This window comes from Alosa sapidissima, chromosome 14 (assembly GCF_018492685.1).
Source record: "Alosa sapidissima isolate fAloSap1 chromosome 14, fAloSap1.pri, whole genome shotgun sequence".
NCBI lineage: Eukaryota > Metazoa > Chordata > Actinopteri > Clupeiformes > Clupeidae > Alosa > Alosa sapidissima.
In genome coordinates this window covers 14,951,931-14,972,842 of record NC_055970.1, presented here as the reverse complement: position 1 = coordinate 14,972,842, position 20,912 = coordinate 14,951,931, and the positions used below count along the sequence as shown (strand labels likewise).

Sequence of the window (20,912 nt, the reverse complement as noted above, 5' to 3'; positions counted from 1 at the left end):
CAGTAGGCAATTGTGTTTTTCCTTTCCTAGTTCAGGGATCAATTAGTGAATAGACACTAATGAAATTATGGTATTTATTCACATATACCTTATTCCTGTTCTGCCCCTGTATGTATTTTGTAGCCTATCCATATTTTTTGTTTTTCCAAAAATCCAAAAAAGGAAGAAAAAAAAAAGTGACCCAGATCCTAATTGATTGCAGGCTCTGCCCATGGTAACGACCATCTTAGACACAGGAAAGGACTGACCGACTAGTTTCAGAAGGGCAAGCTGTCCTGTCGTGTCAGGCACAACAGTAAGAAGAGACGTTACTGTCTGATTATGACCAACAAACAAATCTCTTTCAAGACTTTTAGAGATAGTTTAGTCAAGCTATCTTCCCTTGAGTATTATGTCTACTGATATGTAATTGGACATATGTTCAACATGTTTAGTTATTGAGAACTGATTGACTACAAACAAAAAATGCAGCCACATTTAAGATAATATTTTCATATCCTGTATTAGGAATCAAACCGTGTTGTGCATTCCTGTAACAGTGTTAAATGTTTGGTCTTCTATGTACTGTGTGCATTTTTTGTTTCACTTCTAACTTCATAAAACTAACATCCTTGTAAACTTAATAGGTTTTTGTTTATTTTTCAACAATAAAATACAAATACAACATACAAGCATGGTACACAAAGTGTTTGTTGTTTTGTAAAACAACTGATTTTATGAAACTGACCATGATGCAAACAGAATAAAGGAAGTGGTGTAAGTTACTGCAGGATGTGACATGTTGGTTGTTGGGGAGGAGGCCTAGGTGAAAACGTGGAGCCTGCCACTGGCGTTTCCCCCAAGCAGGGCTCCCTGGCTCGGGTGAAGGGCTGTGATTGAGCAAACTGTCATCAGGCAGTCTGGGCTCTCGAACACGTGTGTCAGCTGTCCGCTCTCGTGGAACACCTTGACTCTGCGCGGCCGCTCCAGGCTGCCCACCACAAAACAGTCCTCCTGCTTCGGGTCCCACACAGCCTGCAGCTTGGACAGCCAGCGACCCGTCTGTGTGTTGTGCCTGTCGCCATCACAAATACAGACGTTATACAAAGTAACACCAGTATATATAATAATGTTAAGACACATACACACCATGTTTGTGGCCAATACAGATGTAGTTCTCTCACATACACTACCGGTAAAAAACATTCCATTATAGAATACCAACTGAGATCTGAGTTGCATTGTTTTTTTAATCAGGGCAGCAGTTTTCAGATTACATTATGTGCTTACATAACTGGAAAAGGGTTCTCCAATGTTTTCTCAGTCAGCCTTTTAAAATGATATCAGATTACTTAACAGAATGGGCCTTTGGAACATTGGATGAATGGTTGCTGATAATGGGCAATGTAGATATTGCATTAAAGATCAGCCATTTCTTTCTACAACAGTCGAGAACCCTTTTGCAATTATGTAAGCACATAATGTAATCTGAAATCTGCTGCCCTAATTTAAAAAACAATGTAATTGATCTCAGCTGGTATTTTGTCTATAATGGAGTGGAATGAATATTTCTAAGTGACCCCAAACTTTTGACTGGTAGTGTACAATCTTCCAACATACACATATATTAATTGAGACTAATATGCTAACAAACATACAACTGAGCTTATGCCGTTAAATTATTGTTATATTCAGAATACATTTATTTATTTCAGAAATCCAAACAAAGAACACCAGGGTCCCTATATGCATACAGTGTCTGTAGGTTTAGCAGAGACTTGAGTGTCTCCGGATGCCTAAAATCACTCACTTAATGGTGGTCATCAGAGGAGCTGAGGAGACCAGCTGGGACGTGTCGAACACCCTGGGAGTCAACAGGAAGAAATTAGTGACGTACAAGTAACAGGACAGTCTATGGGGGTTGGCAAATGAGGAACCACTGAAAATATAAGGAAAAGTCATCTATGACCATGTAAATAGGTTTGTTGAGTAGCCTGGCGAGCCAGACCCACATTAAAATGTAGGGTCTGGGCACTCACCGTTCGTAGTGCTCAGTCCGAGGGGCGGGATAATCAGTTGTCTTTCAAATTCCCTCTGCACGCAATAGGATATTTGTTTTCAAGTAGCAGGGAATTCAAGCCAAATCGTTGCAACTCTGCCATCAATCATTATGTTAAGCCCACCAAACGACTCTATACACGATTTCAATGTCCTGATTAAGTTTCGATTTCTGGAGCTCACAAGCCAACGGAGAGTTGCTAGACTAGCCCTGGCAGTAAATGTAATTTGCTGCCACTAGGGGCGCGTCTAGATTTCTAGGCTATTTGTTGAGTTTAAAGCAACACCAACGAATTTTCCCTCTATTTGTTTATCCAGCACAGGCTTTGCAGATGTCCACAGACAAGGTAGAAAACTTAGCATGACTTATAAAAGTATGATGTATTGCGACATCAGATGCAAGTCAAATTTGTAGTTTCTTATGTCTCATTCCATCGAACTACAGGTCCGCTACCCGATCTGGCAAACTTACATAGTGCGGTTATAGCCGATAGAGGGCCGCGAAGCGAATGCAGAATTGCCGTTCACCCTGTTAGGAGTTGATGAACCACTTAAACGATTTTGGAAACATTATTTTAAAGGTATAAAAAACTCTTTGGTGTTGCTTTAATATAATCATTTTGAAAGTATGGCCATCAAAACTGATAGCAGTGTTACTGGGCTCTATTGCTGTTGCATGTGTTTTGTCTTGATGTCACAGCAATGTAACATGGGGATGTTCTAGAAAGCAGATTTTCATGTAGCACAAATGAACAGGAATACTTTTAATAGTATTCTGATGACATGGGGAAACCACCAGTTTCACACAAGTCTGCAACTGTGTTGTTTTCTTCTGAAAAAGTGGGCATTGTGCAGCTCATAGGTAGACATTAAAACCTCTAAAAATACTTAATCACTATAGCATCTCACAACAGCCGAAGACAGAAAGGAAGATTAAACAGACAGACACACGCACACCACCTGAACTTGTTGCAAAAGCAGCTGATGAGAGAAATAATCATACAAACACTCACCTGAGTTTGTCGTCCATGCAGGTAGTGAGTACTCGGTTTCCAGTGTCTGGGGAGAAGTAGGCATAGGACACACTGCGGGAATGCCCATTCAGAGCCGACACAGGCTTGCTGGACCGCTTGTTTAGGTTCCGCACATCATAGATGTGAGCCCCACTGTAAACACAAAACAATACACTATAACCAAATCACTACAATGTCACACCAAAAGAACACAGGTACTACTAGTTCATATTCTAGTTGAATCTGTTCCATGTTGTTTCTTTAGATATTGGAGTGAGTCTTCAGAACTCAATCAACACTCGTCCGCTACACAAATGAAAGGGAATAATCCTATTCATATGTAATGCCAAGAGTGACTATGTACAATGTAGTGCATATATATTGCACTGAATGTTTTGTCATAGAAAACCAAAAGGCTAAGAAAACACGTACAAATAATAGGCACTGTAATGAATTCAGTTAAGGTCACCTGCTGTCAGTCACCACAAAATACTGCCTCTGCATAGGGTGGACATGAACACAGCGCAAAGTCTTTGGGTCCAGAGTGTGGAGAGATTCATGGGATATCCTGTGAAAACACACGTGTGCAGACAAACACAACGGGTTTTAATCTACTAATGTGGGAGAGAAGACCAATTTGAGGTGTAAACGCCATAAACCCGTAAACTCATACCCTGGGGTCCGTGTGTCGACGATGGCAACATCTCCTCTTGCGTCTCCAATGAGCAGAGTAGTGCAGTCATGTGACAGGAAGTCAAAGCCCTTCAGCCCTTCATCAGAGCGGTAGACCTAAAGCCAAAGAGGAAATAAGAAAAGTGGGTCATCTAAACAATAATCACTTTTTCTAATATCAATCCATAGCATGACATTTGAAAATCAAATGATAGAATTTTATCAAAAGATAATTATAAGTGTTACCCTTTCACAAAATACTTTCACTATCATCTCCCTGATTCAATTGCATGCCATTCAATTTCAAACTATCTAAGCAGCTCAAACCTCTTCAAACACAGCTCGTTCTATGTCTCCTGCCCGTGCTGCGCCATCGTAACTAGTGGTAATCAGGGTCGAAGGTCGTGACCTGGAGAAGGTCATACAGGTGATCGGCCTAGTGTGAGGTTCGAACAGCAGAACTCCATTGTCTCCCCAACTGGCGTCCTTGAAAGAGAAAGTCAGACAAATAAAAACAAACAAAGTCCTGTTAACATACCTTCAAGTAGCACTGCGTGTGTGTATGTCTGTGTGTATTTCAGGACATATGTGTGTATAGTATAAGTATATATACTCTTTTGATCCTGTGAGGGAAATTTGGTCTCTGCATTTATCCCAATCCGTGAATTAGTGAAACACACACAGCACACACTAATCCCGGCGCAGTGAGCTGCCTGCAACAACAGCGGCGCTCGGGGAGCAGTGAGGGGTTGGGTGCCTTGCTCAAGGGCACTTCAGCCGTGCCCTACTGGTCGGGGTTCGAACCGGCAACCCTCCGGTTACAAGTCCAAAGCGCTAACCAGTAGGCCACGGCTGCCCCCATAGATGCCTGTGCACAAGGAGTATGTCTGTCTATGTATTTCAGGGTGGGCCTTTAAGCATTGCTCTGGTTACATATGAGTGTCCCTCACCAGGTTCCAGATGCCCACTCGGCCCCACTTGTCCCCAGCGGCCATGAGCAGACTGCTGGCACACGGGTGGAACGCGGCAGAGAAGATGCGTTCCTTTACAACCTTCACCACTCGATCCTCATTTATACGCATCCTCTGCAGGCTTTCCTTGTACCTAACGCACACACACACAGACAGACACACACACACACAAAAAAATGAATGAAATGACTGCCTGGTATCATCTAATGATGTTGGCATAATCCCCAAGTGGTTACTGGGCTTTAACACCACAGTTATGTAAATATTTTGTCCTGACTTAATTCTTAGTTCTATATGTAAACCTACATCTTCAGGTCCACGGTCTTCTTCCTTTCATACTTCACAGGCTCCTAAGAAAACAGGATTGAATCAGGAATCAAATCGACTCAAAACAATAATGTGCATGTCCCAATGAAACAGTTATTAACAGACCCAAGCATAACACCAAATATAAACGATACAATGAAACTGTGTAACAGATCAGGCAACACACCTCAGTCCACAGATGGAGAAGACTCTCAGGCAGTGGACCGTCCTCCTCCAAATTCACTGGACACATTGGGACAGGCCCCTTCAGACTACGCACCACCTACAGAAATAAATATGAACATATCAACATGTGGATATGCATTTATGTGTGTTTATGATACATTTTCATGTGAGCATGATTATACGTATGATCTCACACCCAGAAGTAGTCGGCTGTCATTCAACTCTCACCTCCTCTTTCAGCTCAGGGGGGAGATTCACCACGTCCGTTGATTCTGCATCTTTGTTCTGTAGACGCAATGATTTCCTTGCAGGAAGGACCTCTTTCACAACCTTTTCCCTGCAAAGGAAAAATATGACCATGAGATGATTGTAGTTTTTTTTCTAATCCTCGTTGGACATGGACATTCTGCAAAGCTATATCTTAACCTTGAACAGTTTAACTTAAAGCTGATGTCTTGTTAGCCCATGTTCAAACCATGACTAACACATATTGTCCAACACTCCAACACTATGCTCCATCACATGTCACATGCAGTCACAGTCTTCACCAACAAAATCTAAATGATCATGGCAATTAGAACATGGTTTACATTATACAGTTCTTTCATTCACTTTTTCGACACTTTCATTCTAAGTGAAATTACACTACAGCAATACAAGTACTGTATAAATCATTATCTATTGTTAGGCATTTGACTGAAAATATATAATGGAAATATATAACAGCTGAGCACTGACTGACTTGACTCACTGGTCACATATACTACAGTCATACCAGTATGCCCACTCTTTTGAGGGAGATATAGGAACATCTTACTTCTTTAGGCCTAACTGAGAAGGCTTCTTTGGTTTCAGCATCTCAGCTACCTGTGCAGGGGAGAGAGGTTAGTCATTTTATGTAGCCCATGACAAACTGCCAGTTTTGTTTACGTTCTAATGGGGAATATGACATAGGCTAAAGAGTTATGAGGGAAATATGTATTAAATGCATTACACTTCTAAATGAACTGTAGAGACTTTCATATGATTGAAAGTGGCATGCTTACCTGTGGTAGGTTCAGGGATGAAAGGAAGGCTTGGTTCTGTCGAATGGTCTCAAGCCGTTCCAACTCATACTCCGATAGACCCTGAAAAGAATTCAACATCAACACGGGGTCATTAAATGAGACACCATACCATAAAGACACATTCTGTACATTCTCTGCAAGTAAGATTACATCACTTAGTTATGTGTATGATAGTGTCACTTACGATCTGCTCCGTTTCTTTAGGATCACTGACGGATTCTTTACGCTCATCTCTCTGTAACACAGAATCACATGTTTTCACAAGTACAGGCACACGAATTTGTTACGCCTTTACACAGCACTATTGTACACACAACTCCACCTACCGTTCTTTTGGTACCGCGCTTTGGATTTGTAGCAATGTCGTTGTATCTGAGACGTTTTGGGTTCAGTATGGTTCGAGCTGACCGCCGTACAATTTCGGAAGTTCCATCAGGTTGTGTTCGGTCAGGATCCTGAGGGGTCACCTCCTACAGCGAGAGAGGAGATTTTAGGAATTTCATGGCAGGAAGTTTATCAGCATGATATCTGTGTATTAAAGCGACGAATTCAAATGCCACAAACAAATTAGCTAAAACATTGAAGTCGACGACGCCATCAACTAGGCTAATTCATAGCCAAACCAGTGTTTCCCACAGAATTGAATTCTATTTGTGGTGGTAGGTTTGCAGAATTAACTCGAATGCAACAGTTTTTAACAAATTAGTGCAGTGCGCCGGTTATGATTCTAACCAGATTTAAGCACAATTTAGTACAACCAACAGTGTTTCCCACAGAATTGAATTCTATTTGTGGTGGTATGCAGAATTAACTCGAATGCAACAGATTTTAACAAATTAGTGCAGCACGGTTATGATTCTAACCAGATTCAAGCACAATTTAATACAACCAGGAAAATCATAGTGTGGTGGTCAATGCTGATATTGTGGTGGGCCGCCACAAATAAGTCAATGTATGGGAAACACTGCAAACGTTACTAGTGCTAGCCTACAGTACATGTTAACTCAGAGAATTAGATCACATCACAACCATACCTGCATTAAGTGCATTTTCACAAAACAGTCGAATTTGTCTTCGGCAGAGGTGTCGTTGTTCATAGTTTAATATAAGCTGTCTTGGAGTTCGTGTCAAGTTAAGCTTTCTTCAACTCGTGGAACTACACAGTGACAACAACATTCCTTCAATGCCTCGTGAAAAATCTCCCGCCTCAGAGTTGTTTGGTAATGGGCCCCTCCCACTGGGTTGCGCAACACATACAAACCCACTGATTGGTTGGTTCAATCAGTGAATGAAGTTCTGCCCCTGTGTGTGTCTGTCTAGCTCTAGTGTGTGGAAAATAGTTAATGCATTATTATCTATAGTTTTTACCCTTATTGCGATCATTGTTTTGCTATTATCCACCATATTGATGTGTTATTCACTTGCAGTTCTGTTGTTTTGGGTGGTATCCGTAGATCCTGATAGGACTTGTTAAAAGGCTGGGACTAGTCTCACTAGCAGGCACTAGTCTCTGGATCAGAGACCTGAAACACTTGTGGAAATAAAACGTTTTGCTCCTATGTCTGTCAACTAGATAATTGTCTAGACTATACCTAAACTGAAAAAGTGAAACTTTTCATCAACATAATTAGGCCTTAATTGCCTACATCCTGTTATGTTATTGTGTTAATATTCTTGTTATTAGATCATGTGGACGTATAGCTAATGATGACTATCATAAACTGTCCAATCCTGTCTTGCATTATCTAGGAAGGCGGGCTACAGTCGCTTTCTAACTCCACTCTTCAAGCGCTCAAGGCTATTCAATAAAGCCTATGATAAACCCCATAACCCCCATAACTGACTGGCCTACTTTGTGTTCATTATTACATTACATTACATTTAGCAGACACTTCTTGACCAAAGTGACTTACATATGTCAGCTATATTACAAGGGATCACATTGTCCCCGGAGCAACTTGGGGTTAAGTGCCTTGCTCAAGGGCACAACGGTGGAAGCCGGGAATTGAACCGACAACTTTCAGGCTACTGCACGCTAGCCCAGCTCCTTAACCACTACACTACCACCGCCCCAAGTTGCAGAGTTTCACAGAACAGAGGGCTCGTCCGGGATATGAACCCGGGACCTCTCGCACCCTAAGCGAGAATCATACCCCAAGACCAACGAGCCTGGGCCTGGTGTTCCTTTAATATATTTTGTTGGCTTATTTACCTAGTACAGCACTGCACTGTTCACTATTATCTGAAACAAAACATGAATAGGAATAGACATTGAACTTTAGACAGTCTAGTCCCAACAGGTACATATCTTTCAGGTTTGAATTGTGATATTAAACATAAAGAACACTGCATATAGCCATACATCTCACAATGCCTGATTTTTAGACTAAGCAAATAGTAAAATGTCAAGACATGGTCACTCACAGCACATTGATGCCCCCTTGATTGCTGAAGCCTTTTTTTAAACAAAATAAAAAATAATTCTGTGGTTTGCTTAACCTGCATCTTACAGAAGCGACTTCCTGCTTGTGAGAAGAAGAGATAGGCATGCAGTGTTTGACCACTTCCTTTTTGATGTCTGGATGTGTGATGCTTAATTGGGGGGTGGGGGGTAGGGGGTGTCCGGTTTACAATGAGGCCTTCATTGTATCTTCAAAAATCTATGATGGGTCATGGGAGCTTTATAAATCACACTTTTTTCTTTGATCTAACTTTAATCAAAATCTCAATTCCTCTTAGAAACTAAGATTCAATAATGGCCTCTGGAAAATGGATGTAACTGTAGGCCTATATTCAACCGGTTGCATTCAAGGCAATTGTGGTGTTGAGGACTGCTTGTCTTTTCCGCAAACTGAAAAGACCCCAATTGATGCCTCAGCCCTGCTTGTGGTGAAGAAACAGGCCAGCTAACCCGGAACAAGCAACAGCCTCCTCGATCAAGAAAAGATGGTAATCTACAACGTTTTTCTGATGATGCCACTGATCAAAGTCTTCAGCCTTTTATTATTAGGTAAGAGGTCTCAGTAGGTGTAGAAATGGTCATCTGTTGATTTTTGTTGTAAAAGCACTCAATATTCAAAGTCAAAGATGCTTATTTGTTATGGTCGTATACGGACAAGACCTTGCTGACAATGGTCTTTCCTACAACATGGCATACATTTTTTCAAGAGAAAAAGAAAGCATTTTTATTAAATGGTATGACATTTTGATGAACAAATATTTTTTGTCTTCATTAGTTCCTCTTTGAGGCATTTGATTTATATGACATAAAGCCTAAATGTTTTTAATAATTTGGTTAAATCTATAAGTAAATCATTGCACTTAAAATGTTGCCTTAATCATTCATTACAGTTGTGTGTTTTTTATGTTTCTGAATGTGAATCCCTTTCCATGCCGATTATTTTTATATCTACGTATGTGTTTCTGTAATGTCGCAGTGGAATTGATTGATGATTAATAAGTCCACAAATAATACCTGTGATTGATCAGACTCACTTTTTGATGTTCTCTGGTTTGTCTTTAATTCTAGTCACAGGAATGGACACTAAAGTCCACCAATCTCCTTCCACTCTTAAACTCACAGAGGGAGAGTCTGCACAGATCCAGTGCTGTTTGGATCTCAGTGAATTAGCCATTATAAAAATTACTTGGTGGCGAAATGGGCAGAAAATCTATGGCCAGCCAGTCAAAGAAACCTGTCCTATCCTGATCATTGAAAGTGTCCAGACAAAGGATTCTGGCTTGTATGTCTGTATTGTGTACTTTGAGATACCTAGACTGCGCATAGAGAATGGAACTGGAACACAGCTGATTGTCACTCCTTTGAAAAGGGAAGATAAACATGGAGAATCCTCTGACAAATATGGTGAGAGATTAAAAAAACATGCATTACATTTCTTTCAACTCTCTTGGATTGTCCAAAGGTACAATAATGTTTTTCTTCTTATGGACAGCCTTGTTTTTGTTGTTTTGTTGATGTCAACCAGTAAAGTCACCTAAAGTCTGTCGACAAACTTTGTTATTCAACAGGTGGAGAGCACGGATCTAATGATGCTGCTACTGGTGAAAGCGGGGCTGCCGTGTCAGAAATTGTCCAAGAGGATGTAATCGTTTTTGTCCTGCGGTGCCTGCCTTTTGTCACATTGCTGATGGCCTCATGTTACCTGAGCAGAGATGGGAAGAAAGGGAAATCTAAAGGTATAACCCATTACATCTTAATGTCATAATCTTTTGTGTAGATTTAGGAACAAGTGGTCTTGAATGTTAAACATAATCTATGAGCTTGCATGTATGTTGCCATGTCTGCCATGTGTAATGATGAACATAGAAAGAGGTAGAGTAAGTCCAAGGGCTGCTTGTAAATAATAACCAGTATGGGAGTTTACAATTGACTCTTTAGATTATCTTTATAAAACATGATCATTCTTGTGATTATCATTATAAGTCACACATTGATTCTCTATGACAGATGAAAGGGATACAGAAAATAGTGTGTGAGCTTGCCTGTGTCTTAGTCCAACAGGTAAAACGCACTACCACTCACGTCCAGGAGGAGGCAGCAGAGGAGAGTGTGGGAAAGCAGGATGAAGGTGAGGCTGATGAAGGAGAAGAAAACAGGATGGAGAGGATGGAGAGAGGGATCTGCCAAGAGGAAGAGGATACAGGGGCTGAAAAGGAGGAAGAGGAAAGAGGGACTAAAATAGAAGAAGAGAGAGGGGCTGCAATTGAGGAAAAGGAGAGAAGGGCTGAAAAAGAGGAAGGGGCTGCAATTGAGGAAGAGGAGGCAGAGGCTGAAAAAGAGAAAGAGGACACACAAGCTGAAAAAGAGAAAGAGGAGAGAAGGTCTAAAATAGAGGAAGAGGATACAAGAAATGAAAAAGAGAAAGAGGAGGCAAGGCTAAAATAGAAGAGGCAACAGGGGCTGAAATAGAAGATGAGGAGAGAGGGGCTGAAAAGGAGGAAGAGAGAGGCGCTGAATGAGAGCAATGTGTGGAGGGAGGGAATGGAGTGGATCAGAGGAGAGGATGGCTTGGATGTGACGGGGCTAAGTTGTCCCAGCAGTGCAGTCCAACACAACGCAGGTCACACGGAGGAAGTCTGCTCCCCCGCTGTGACTGAAATACTGCCACTGGAAGAGCACGATGGGCAGCAGCATCAGGATGTAGAAACCTTGTGAGGATTAGGCTCCTTTAGAACAGCTTTGTTACAGGTCATATGCTTTCATTAATATGTATTTCACCACACTGCACTGTTGAGACATAATTAACATGTGTGTATATACTTGTTAAATGTTTTACCTAATATAAACAGTGCCATTGTTGTACCCATTTTATCTTAATTGTTTATGGAATGTATTGATTATGAAGACTAGATCATTTAAGGCCTAATTTTAGGTTTGTTAATTCATTGCTTTCATCAACAAGTCATTAAAGCCTAATCTGGACTGAGTAATCACCTGACTCCTGTTTGCATTATTTTATCTAAGCCAGCCCTCAAGTCTATTTAAACATAATAGATATAGTATATTGTGAATTCCAAAAAAACTTTTGGTTATTTATAGGATATGCTTGTGCATTTGTGTATGAGGCAAATGTTTGATGGAAAATTAACCTCTTAAACTACCTTTACCACCAGTGTCTCTCATGATTGTCCACAATGATTCCACCTTGAAAGACATACGTAAAGATGTATTCAAAGACTCAATCTAATTTCTTCCACCACACATGTTAAAAACCACAGGCTTTATTAGCAGCAATACACGAATCTGGTGTTTTAGCTACGTAGATGTCCAAAGTTGCTAGACAAGTTTTTCATGACCATCTGAATGTTCTACAAACACAGTAATTCTTTCTTTATTCCCTGTTCCCCATTAATTCTTATTTTGTAGATTGCTGGCCATAAAATTGAAGTTAATCAAAACTTTTCAACTGGCAAAACTGATAATAATAAACCCTCCAACATCAAAAGGCTAGTAGTGTTACATTGTACAATTTGTGTTGTTGGCCTAACAACACAGTCAGTACAAATGGGAATATGTGAATACCAGAGCACTGCTAAAACCCCATTGTAGTTTGGCTAAACACACTCACACATATAACACACAAAAACAGTCATACAGCAGCCTGACTCCTTGACTAAAAAAAGTGCAAACATACTGTGGCACATAAAAAACATCAGTATGGTAACATTGTTTTACATTCTAATCTTGTAGGTACGATTTGTATCTGAGAACTTCAGTGTGGCGAGTTCCCTTTGTTGTGAATTCCCTTTGCTGCAGAATAGGTCCTCTGTGCGTGCACATCGCCTTGAACGCCCTCGTCAACACTGTAAGGAGAGGAGCCTGTTCACACCAGTGGCAGCGGGTAGGAGGAACAGGCTGCAAGACCACACATGTTCCGCCCTCGCTCTATAAGGAAGTACCTGAGACAAGAACGAACCAGCACAAAGACAGAAGCACAGTTAAGATGGTGTGAGAGTGTGAAACAAGTCTTATGAAAACTGCTTTCATACAGACATACCTGCATTAATCAAAACAAGAGGAGCTATGCAGGAGTCATGTACCATAAGTGCAGGAAATCTAACATCTATTATAAATAAAGTGATGTTGGTGTCTTTTTTAATCATTTTAATTTTAATAGTAGGTTTGTGGGCCAGGAGGCACGTCAGTGTAGTGACTTGAAGAGTTGTTTCTGTTGTGTACCAATTAAGCACAAATGATTCATTACCCATCTCTGCCCCAGGAGGTTCCCCAGGAGTTCTTGACAATCCAGTACAGGGTTCCGTCCTGTTCCCCGTAGCCCACAGCAAGCACTGCGTGATTCACCGTTTCTGTGGTGTTCTTACACTTTGTGCTGTGTGATGGAAGACCAAAACCCCATATCAACCCCTATATCAACACCTCTACTGGTTGAAATTCATGACCTGAGAGATATATCACATCAGAGGTATTGTAATTGAGTACTGAGTATGGGGATACTTTGTGTGCATGTGTGTGTTTGTTCGTCAGTCAGTAAGACTGAGTGTGAGTGAGTGTGTGTGTGTGTGTGTTTTCCCAAGTGCATGAGATGTGCTTTATGCTCAGTTTTTAAGAGTGTAGTGGTGAGATAGAGAGAGAGAGACAGAGAGAGAGAGAAAGAGAGAGAGTGGTTGTACAGTCTGTTTGTAGTTTGTGGCTCATACCTGCTGTATATGCCATCTTTGTAGTGCACAAAATCAGCCGTCACTTCATAGGCAAAGCTGACTGGATTCAACCTGGCCACAGCATCTAACATTCCCATTTCATCATACTAGACATACAAGCACAAACATAAACAAAAACACACATATTGTATAAACACACACACACACACACACACATATATATATATATATAACATTGAATTAGATCCAGTCTAATGACATGATACGGTGGGGTGGTAGGAGCGTTGTGGCTAAGGAGCTAGGCTAGCATGCAGTAGCCAGAAAAGTTGTGGGTTCAATACCTGACTTTCACTATTGTGTCCTTGAGCAAGGTACTTAACTCTGAGTTGCTCTGAGGACAATGTCCCTTGTAATGCAATTGATATGTAAGTTGCTTTGGATAGTGTAAATGCATTGTGTGTGTGTGTGTGCGTGCGTGTGTAGGAATGTGTAGGTGTTTACCACAGTAATGCCAGATAAGGATGTGTAAAAGCATACCAGTGGTTGCTAACTTTCTACTAGAGCTATATGATTATATTCAATCTGATTCAACATCCTGATTTAAGTAATTCATTTACAGTGATTTTCTGTGTATTAGCCGCATTGTGTACAAACCGCAGGACAGTGTTTTATGCAAATTAACAAAAAAAAAAACATGTATTAACCACACCTGTGTATTAACCGCAGTTCCCAATAGCCCAATATGAATCAGAATCAGATCGTGCTTTACTCATAACTCATTGAGTGCCAAAAACGTAATATTGCGTTTTTAGCTTTTTTTTTTTTTAATTACGAAACTAGTCACTCTAACACACCTTATATGTGATTTTGGGAACTCTGTGATTCAATGGAAATGAAATATATGACGATCGAAAACTCATGAAAACGCACAATCTGGACATTTTATCTGGACATTTAATCTTAAAACTCTGCTTTTGATGGTTGCCGCTTTGGGTTGAATCAGTGACACATGCACGTCAGGTCAAAACCAGGCCATTTTCGTGGGTTTATCACTAAGGGTGCAGTCTCGCCAGGTCTCGCTAGGTCACTTCCCGGAAACTTTACAGGCAACACTTCATATTTCATCAAAGACGCTACATCTCCATTTCTAGAAATAAAACAGGGATTTTGATGAAAACTAGCCACTGTTTAGTTTGGGATTTCTTAGGAACAGAGGCATGTAGAAATAAACGGTTTGTACCCACTGAGAGCTTAAAGTCTCACCTTTCAAACAAGCTATAGTATGTGTCCATAGCTATAACATAGAATACTCTGTGGCAACAATGATCAAGATTGCTGGCACTCTGGGCCAAAGCTTCCGAAAACAGCGCTGCATTCAAAGTGATAAAGAAGAATGAAGAAAACAAATGTATTCCCATGTATATCCCATCCCTGTGTATTAGCCTCATACCTGAAGAAATGTTACAAACTAAATGTATAAACCTTGGTTAATAGTCAGAAAATTACAATATCCATTTAAAAAACAATACTGCGAAGGTTTATTCCCTAAACCTGACATTCTGCTCAAGTTCACTCAAAATAGCAAAAACATTTTTATTTTTAAGCCAGGAGAGGGCAGCAGAGGCCTTGAAAGCACTTACTCTGGTTATGTTAACAACATCCTTGACATATGCTGCAGCCTGTTCAGGCTGGAACTCACAGGTGCTGTCCTTCAAATAAAAGACAAAACGCCAAGAGAAGCAAAGGGAAGAGAAAGGAGAAGAAGAGAAGAGAAGTTTATCTGTTTATCTGTTATCTGAAGGCTGTTTACCTTGCTTTGAGCTAAAACGTGAATATATCAAAACAAACACACAAGTTTGTTTTCTTCAACATCATGAATGACTATGATGATGACTAACAGACATACTCACGTGTCCCTTATATGGGTAGCCATCTTCTGTCATTAGGCCACCCCTGTATTTGATATACTCAAATGCCTGACTTGGTAGTCCTCTGGAACAGAAATTACACTTGTACTTCATACATACACACTACATATACAGAAGACTGAATGTTGAACATGCACATTCAGCAGAACACAAACTAACACATAACTTCATTGCATGAGTGGAGTTGAACCTCTGACATGAAAACCGATTACAGTTTTAAATGAACACTAATTGCATGGTCCCTATCTTTGGCCGCAGGAGTTTAGGAGGTGAAGTTACCCAAAACCCTGAGTATTGCTACACACAATCATGCTCACTTCCTTCCCACTGTGCACTACTGAGCAAACAAACATTTTAATCTTGACTAGTGTACACCAATGCAGACTACTAAGGATAGACTTACCCAAAGCAGCCATGATTGTTGAAGTCCTGGGCACAGTCTATCAGCTGCTGTTCTGACTGCACAAAAAAACACATGCCACATGTAAGGTATGTGTGCCTACTTGCGCCTGTGAAATGTCTGGGTGGGAGTCTGTGTCTATAGCTGCTTTCAGACACATCCTCTGCAGTATGTGGACCTTTGTCAAATGGAGGTCCGACCCTTCGAGTGATTCAGATATCATGCTACCATGGAGACATTATGCGGCCATATGTATGAACGACACCGACGCACATTAACAGAATCTCTGTGTGGTTGAACAGGTTGAACGTGGTTGAACACACACATGAACAGAATCTCTGCATGTTCTTCGCTTCGTTCAGACACAAGGTCATTTACATAATGTCCGTCTTAAATACTAGGAGGGGAGTAATGTAACAGCTAAGTTCGAAATTCCAAATGGCCGGTTATGTTGTACCGATATACGGCCCAACCGCTTGGCATCCGCAGAACATGCGGACTTACATGTAGGTCTGAAAGCAGCTTATGTGTGTGTGTGTGTTTTACCAGCTCCAAGAGTTTCCCTGTGGCAATGGCTGTGACGGACTCAAGGCAGCCAGTGGTGGAGAAGGTCCAACAGCTCCCACAGTGACCCTATAGGTGTTTCACACACACACACACACACACACACACACACACACACACACACACACACAGATTTAACAGTCTTATAACTTCATAACATTCATACTTAATTCATACTTAAAGTGTAGCATGATCACAACAGCTCCCACAGTGACCCTATAGGTGTTTCTCACACACACACACACACACACACACACACACACACACACAGATTTAACAGTCTTATAACTTCATAACATTCATACTTAAAGTGTAGCATGATCACAACAGCTCCCACAGTGACCCTATAGGTGTTTCTCTCACACACACACACACACACACACACACACACACACACACACACACACAGATTTAACAGTCTTATAACTTCATAACATTCATACTTAATTCAAACTTGAAGTGTAGCATGATCACACCAGACACACACACTGGCATGTTATTGCATCTATATAAGAACCATCCCACACCTGGGTTTTCACTGGAGTGACGTAATCTCCTCTGGTCCTCCAGTCCACGTAATCTGGATAGGGCCCTGCTTGGCGAGGGTGGCCCCCTGTAGTAGCAGAGCAGTTCTGAGGACACAGGGAAGGGACAGAGCAGCTAACATTGTAGTTATTGCTGGAGAGACAAGCCAGTGGTGGATATGGATAAGCCACAGGCATTAAAATCAGGTGTCATTTAAAGGCGCAGTCAGCGATTGCGTAGGAAGTATTGTTAGTTTATGTTTATATTTAAAGTTATTAGCAGACACTTTTGTCCAAAACAAAATACATTATATTTTAACCAAGGACCAAACAATACACACCACACAGGTAGCTCACCCCTCCCTTCAGTATTCCCAGAGAAACTCCACACAGGGTTTCGGGTTTGTTTGGTGGACAGTCTGTCCCTACTTTGTTTCCAGTTTTCAGAGCCTGTGCTGGCTACAAAGACCGGGTTTTTGGGCAGCTAGTGGTCATAAGGAGATGATTGCTGAATGTGACAAAAATGGACTTGAAATCGTGTATGTTCGCTGACTGTGCCTTTAATGAAGCTGGTGCAAATGTACTAACTTATCAACAAGCGAACACTTAACACATATTTCAATGGGTAACAAGAGGCTAACATGGTCTGATCATGTTAACTTATTGATGGAAAAATTAAGTCCACGTTTATATTGTATGAGGAAGTTTCAGTCTTTTAAGGTAAATACTGATGTGGTGAGAATGTTTTTATGTCAGTGATATGTAGTGTTTGGAGTTACTGTGTGGTGGGTTGTAGTGGGAATGCTGGGGCAACTGAGAAGGCCAGGATTGACAGAGTGACTAAAAGGGTTGGAAAAATAGTGGGGGAGTTAAATACAGTGGATAAAAGTAAGGACCGCCTGGCAAAAATGAAACAGAAAATAACGAGGGACCATGGTCACCCCTCTTCATGGTAATTTGACTGATAGGGTTATGGAACGTAGTGGTAGACTATGACGCGAACTATGCGGTATGCTCTCTCTTTTATACCTCGATCAGACAGCACAACAAGCACTTTAAATGTACATTTCTATCATTTCTGTATTGTATTTATGGTCTATTTGTATTGTGTTTATGCTCTTTTTTGTACTGTATTTGTGATAATTTATTTGCACCCTCTTATAGAGGCTGATGTATATATTTATGCAACTGTTTTTATAGGCATTAAGGTGGGTATGAGCACTGCAATTTCCATCTGGATGAAATAAACTTGACTTGACTTGAGGTATATAACATAACAACAAATACATCCAACAAATAGCCCAAAGTAACTGTTCCTCTGGAGAGAACAAATATGTATCTCAGTGTGAACAAAGGCCAAGGCCTATTGTACCTCACATGAACAATTTGAGTGGATTTTGAAAGGAGAATTCAAACCTGAGGCTCGTGAAGGAGGAAGGCCTTTTTGAACTCTGCAAAGGTCAAATCTGAGAACTGATTCAGCCCCACTATACAAATACAGCCAAGCAGCAGCACACACAAACACAGAGACAGAGAGAGAAATATCAGTTTTGATAAATCACCATCACCAACTTTTAACATTACACAATTCAGCTAGCGTCCTCATTCCTTACAGACACTTTAATATCACAAAAGTAAAATCATATGAGAATTTTTATTAAAGTTGATTTGAGTATCTGAATAACCCATCACACTTGTTTACTTTTAGCAGAGTTATGGTATGACAGAACTTAAAAAGGCCCACACGTGTGATCAGTCATACTGGTATATGAGGGTCTGTCCGCGTTGTGTTCCAAGATCCTCCTCCTGTTTTGGGTGAAGATGTGCAGCCTGTGGTAGTATTCACGTAAGTCATACGTTTTCCCATTCTAAACAAACAAACAATCAAAATCACATAGCAAATGACTTATCCTAAATGAACAAAAATAAATAAATAACAGAGTTTACAACAAAGCGAGCCTACCTCGGCCATCCACGTTTTAAAATGAAATTCATCTGAAAGATAAAAAGGCATAGATGAAATTATTCTTCATAAAGAATTTCAGCAAGTTCAGCAAGTCGCCTGCAACAACCGCCAAACGACACCACATTCTGTGTTCATAGGCTAGATCGCCTTCTCCGGGCAGTGATGAATTGTGCTTGCTTTGCCCGATCCAACTGCTGCTTGGGTGGCTGGCAGACAGACAAAACGGGTTTTGTGCTATCAATCCCAGAACCGTTCACAAATAGCCTGACGCATTTGGTGAAGCGCCATTTGGGCTATAGCGAATGAACTAATGGCTTACCTTCAGGTGAAAATACAGGGTTTAAATAGGCAACGTGTAAGACTGACAATATGCCAGAAATGAGAATAAACATCGCCATTCTAGCCCACACTCTCCAAGTTGTGTTTGGTTGGTTACATCAGGATCGGTGATCTCCAGTTACATTTCGCAACGAGTGACTGTGTACATCACGTGACTCCGCTCTGAACGCGCGGTTGGTTGACACTTGCCTCAATGACCGCTGAAACATGACCACATCCATTCAATAATAATTTAAACTCGCTTTGATTTCATCGAAACATTTTGAGGAAAAACTTAGCTGTATGAGCCAGGGATCTGGTGTAGGTTAAGAAATTAAAAATAAAATGATAAAATGGTAGTAAGTCTTTATAATAATAACCATACACAAACATACAGTAAACCAAGACTGTAAAGATAATTAATTAATTAATTAATTAATTAATTAGGTGAAGGGTTTCAGACATACACAGAAAAGGTGCTGAATTCCTTGTATTATAGGGGATTTCCCACAGTGGCCGATCAACAGCCAAGCCTATTTCACATTACACAGCATGAAGTGAGATTCAACAAAGATGCAGTTCAGTGGCTTGTGGCAGTTCAGTTGCAAACACACAGCTTGGGAAGTCATGCTGTCTCTCCCTGTCTCTCCCTTGATGCGCATCATTGTAAGTAAACTCTGTTCCTGAATTTTCATACTATTGGTCTGACTGGGTTTCTATTCATCTGTGGTATCAAAATTACCATCACAGTACAACATGTACTGCCACAGAGGCCAATCCAAGCCTCTAAATTTACACAACAGGAAAGATCAGAATCTCATATCTAATATGACTGCCACAGTGCTGTGCAAAAAATAAATAAATCACACTTCTCAACCTTTCTTCACCCCTACTCCTACAACTCCTTCTAAACTACAACTCTTACATGCTCTCCCTCTTGGTTGGTCAATGATGAAGTTGAATGATGAAGTATGTACACGTAGGTTTCATGAGTTATTCAAAATCTGTGTTCCACAACCATACTCATCGTCATATTCTCTAAAAGGTCACAAACCTTTGTGCCATATAAGTCTGCAACAGTGGACAAAGTGGCAGCAACTGAAAATATACTTTGGTGACCAAATATTTGTCTGGATATTGCACAAGTACATTTCTGCCATTTTGCAGTGGTCACACATATCGCTGTGTATGTCTAGTCTAGATTTTTTCAGTGTGTGTGTGTGTCCTCATCCAGCTTATATTAACTTTCACATTCTCCTTGATTGTGCATTATAAGTAAAAGGAGAACTCCAGTGTTCCAGTAATTTTTAACATAGAGCGTTTCCTATATGCCATGAGCACTAGGCCTAGACCACAGCCTGCAAACATGTAGCCTAATTAACATTAAACTGGATTCGATTCTGCAATATCAACACTGGTACATGTACTGGCATCTATAGATGTAGTGGTTAAGGAGCTGGGCTAGCATTCAGTAGCCTGTAAAATTGTGGGTTCAATTCCCGGCTTCCACCGTTGTGCCTTGAGCAAGGCACTTAACACCAAGTTGCTCCGGGACAATGGCCATTGTAATATTACTGACATATGTAAGTCGCTCTCGATAAAATCGTCTGTTAAATGAATAAATGAAAATGTAAATGATAGTTTAGATAGATAATTGCAGAATGTGTAGTTTACAAATGTCCCAGATCTCACTGTAATCTGTTGCAGCTTTGGTGGGCTAGGTCTAGTGTACAGCTCTATAATACTGTCATCTTTACAGAGGGACCCCTTCAGTGGAGCATTCATTTTGGAGATGGAAAGCCCAAGTCAACGGAGTAACA

The 20,912-nt window shown here is 40.7% G+C and overlaps 2 protein-coding genes and 1 long non-coding RNA gene across 3 annotated transcripts; 1 reads left to right on the top strand and 2 right to left on the bottom strand.

Moving 5' to 3' along the window:
• Positions 1–433: 433 nt before the first annotated feature.
• Positions 434–7,471, bottom strand: wdr76 (WD repeat domain 76). Its single transcript, XM_042061358.1, has 15 exons — positions 7,287–7,471; positions 6,579–6,722; positions 6,437–6,487; positions 6,232–6,312; positions 6,003–6,052; positions 5,414–5,522; positions 5,187–5,282; positions 5,000–5,043; positions 4,673–4,826; positions 4,050–4,208; positions 3,724–3,839; positions 3,520–3,618; positions 3,051–3,203; positions 1,790–1,843; positions 434–1,054 (listed from the first exon to the last, which is right to left on the bottom strand). Exons 1-15 carry the CDS (start codon positions 7,347–7,349, stop codon positions 802–804), a joined length of 1,626 nt encoding a protein of 541 aa, XP_041917292.1. The 5' UTR covers positions 7,350–7,471; the 3' UTR covers positions 434–801.
• A 2,558-nt stretch (positions 7,472–10,029) lies between these two features.
• On the top strand, positions 10,030–11,551 carry LOC121681575. The gene is made up of 3 exons (XR_006022188.1): positions 10,030–10,117; positions 10,282–10,449; positions 10,767–11,551. It is a non-coding gene; the product is annotated as an uncharacterized LOC121681575 (long non-coding RNA).
• Positions 11,552–11,978: 427 nt separating this feature from the next.
• On the bottom strand, positions 11,979–19,236 carry LOC121681567 (pro-cathepsin H-like). The gene is made up of 12 exons (XM_042061370.1): positions 19,094–19,236; positions 18,772–18,803; positions 18,571–18,676; positions 18,225–18,295; positions 16,812–16,916; positions 16,267–16,353; positions 15,724–15,779; positions 15,303–15,384; positions 15,033–15,101; positions 13,432–13,538; positions 12,978–13,103; positions 11,979–12,672 (listed from the first exon to the last, which is right to left on the bottom strand). The coding sequence occupies exons 1-12, from the start codon at positions 19,170–19,172 to the stop codon at positions 12,597–12,599; spliced, it is 996 nt and encodes a 331-aa protein (XP_041917304.1). The 5' UTR covers positions 19,173–19,236; the 3' UTR covers positions 11,979–12,596.
• Positions 19,237–20,912: the final 1,676 nt, after the last annotated feature.

What these genes read in the sequence shown, in the direction of transcription:
- wdr76 (XM_042061358.1), bottom strand. Translation starts at nt 7,349, where the DNA reads ATGAACAACGACACCTCTGCCGAAGACAAATTCGACTGTTTTGTGAAA. An exon ending in CATCCCTGAACCTACCACAG is followed by an intron (nt 6,053 to 6,231) that starts GTAAGCATGCCA and finishes TCCCCTGCACAG; the next exon opens with GTAGCTGAGATGCTGAAACC. An exon ending in GTCGACACACGGACCCCAGG is followed by an intron (nt 3,619 to 3,723) that starts GTATGAGTTTAC and finishes GTGTTTTCACAG; the next exon opens with GATATCCCATGAATCTCTCC.
- LOC121681567 (XM_042061370.1), bottom strand. Translation starts at nt 19,172, where the DNA reads ATGGCGATGTTTATTCTCATTTCTGGCATATTGTCAGTCTTACACGTT. An exon ending in TTAAAACGTGGATGGCCGAG is followed by an intron (nt 18,677 to 18,771) that starts GTAGGCTCGCTT and finishes TTGTTTGTTTAG; the next exon opens with AATGGGAAAACGTATGACTT. An exon ending in AAAGATGGCATATACAGCAG is followed by an intron (nt 13,104 to 13,431) that starts GTATGAGCCACA and finishes TCCATCACACAG; the next exon opens with CACAAAGTGTAAGAACACCA.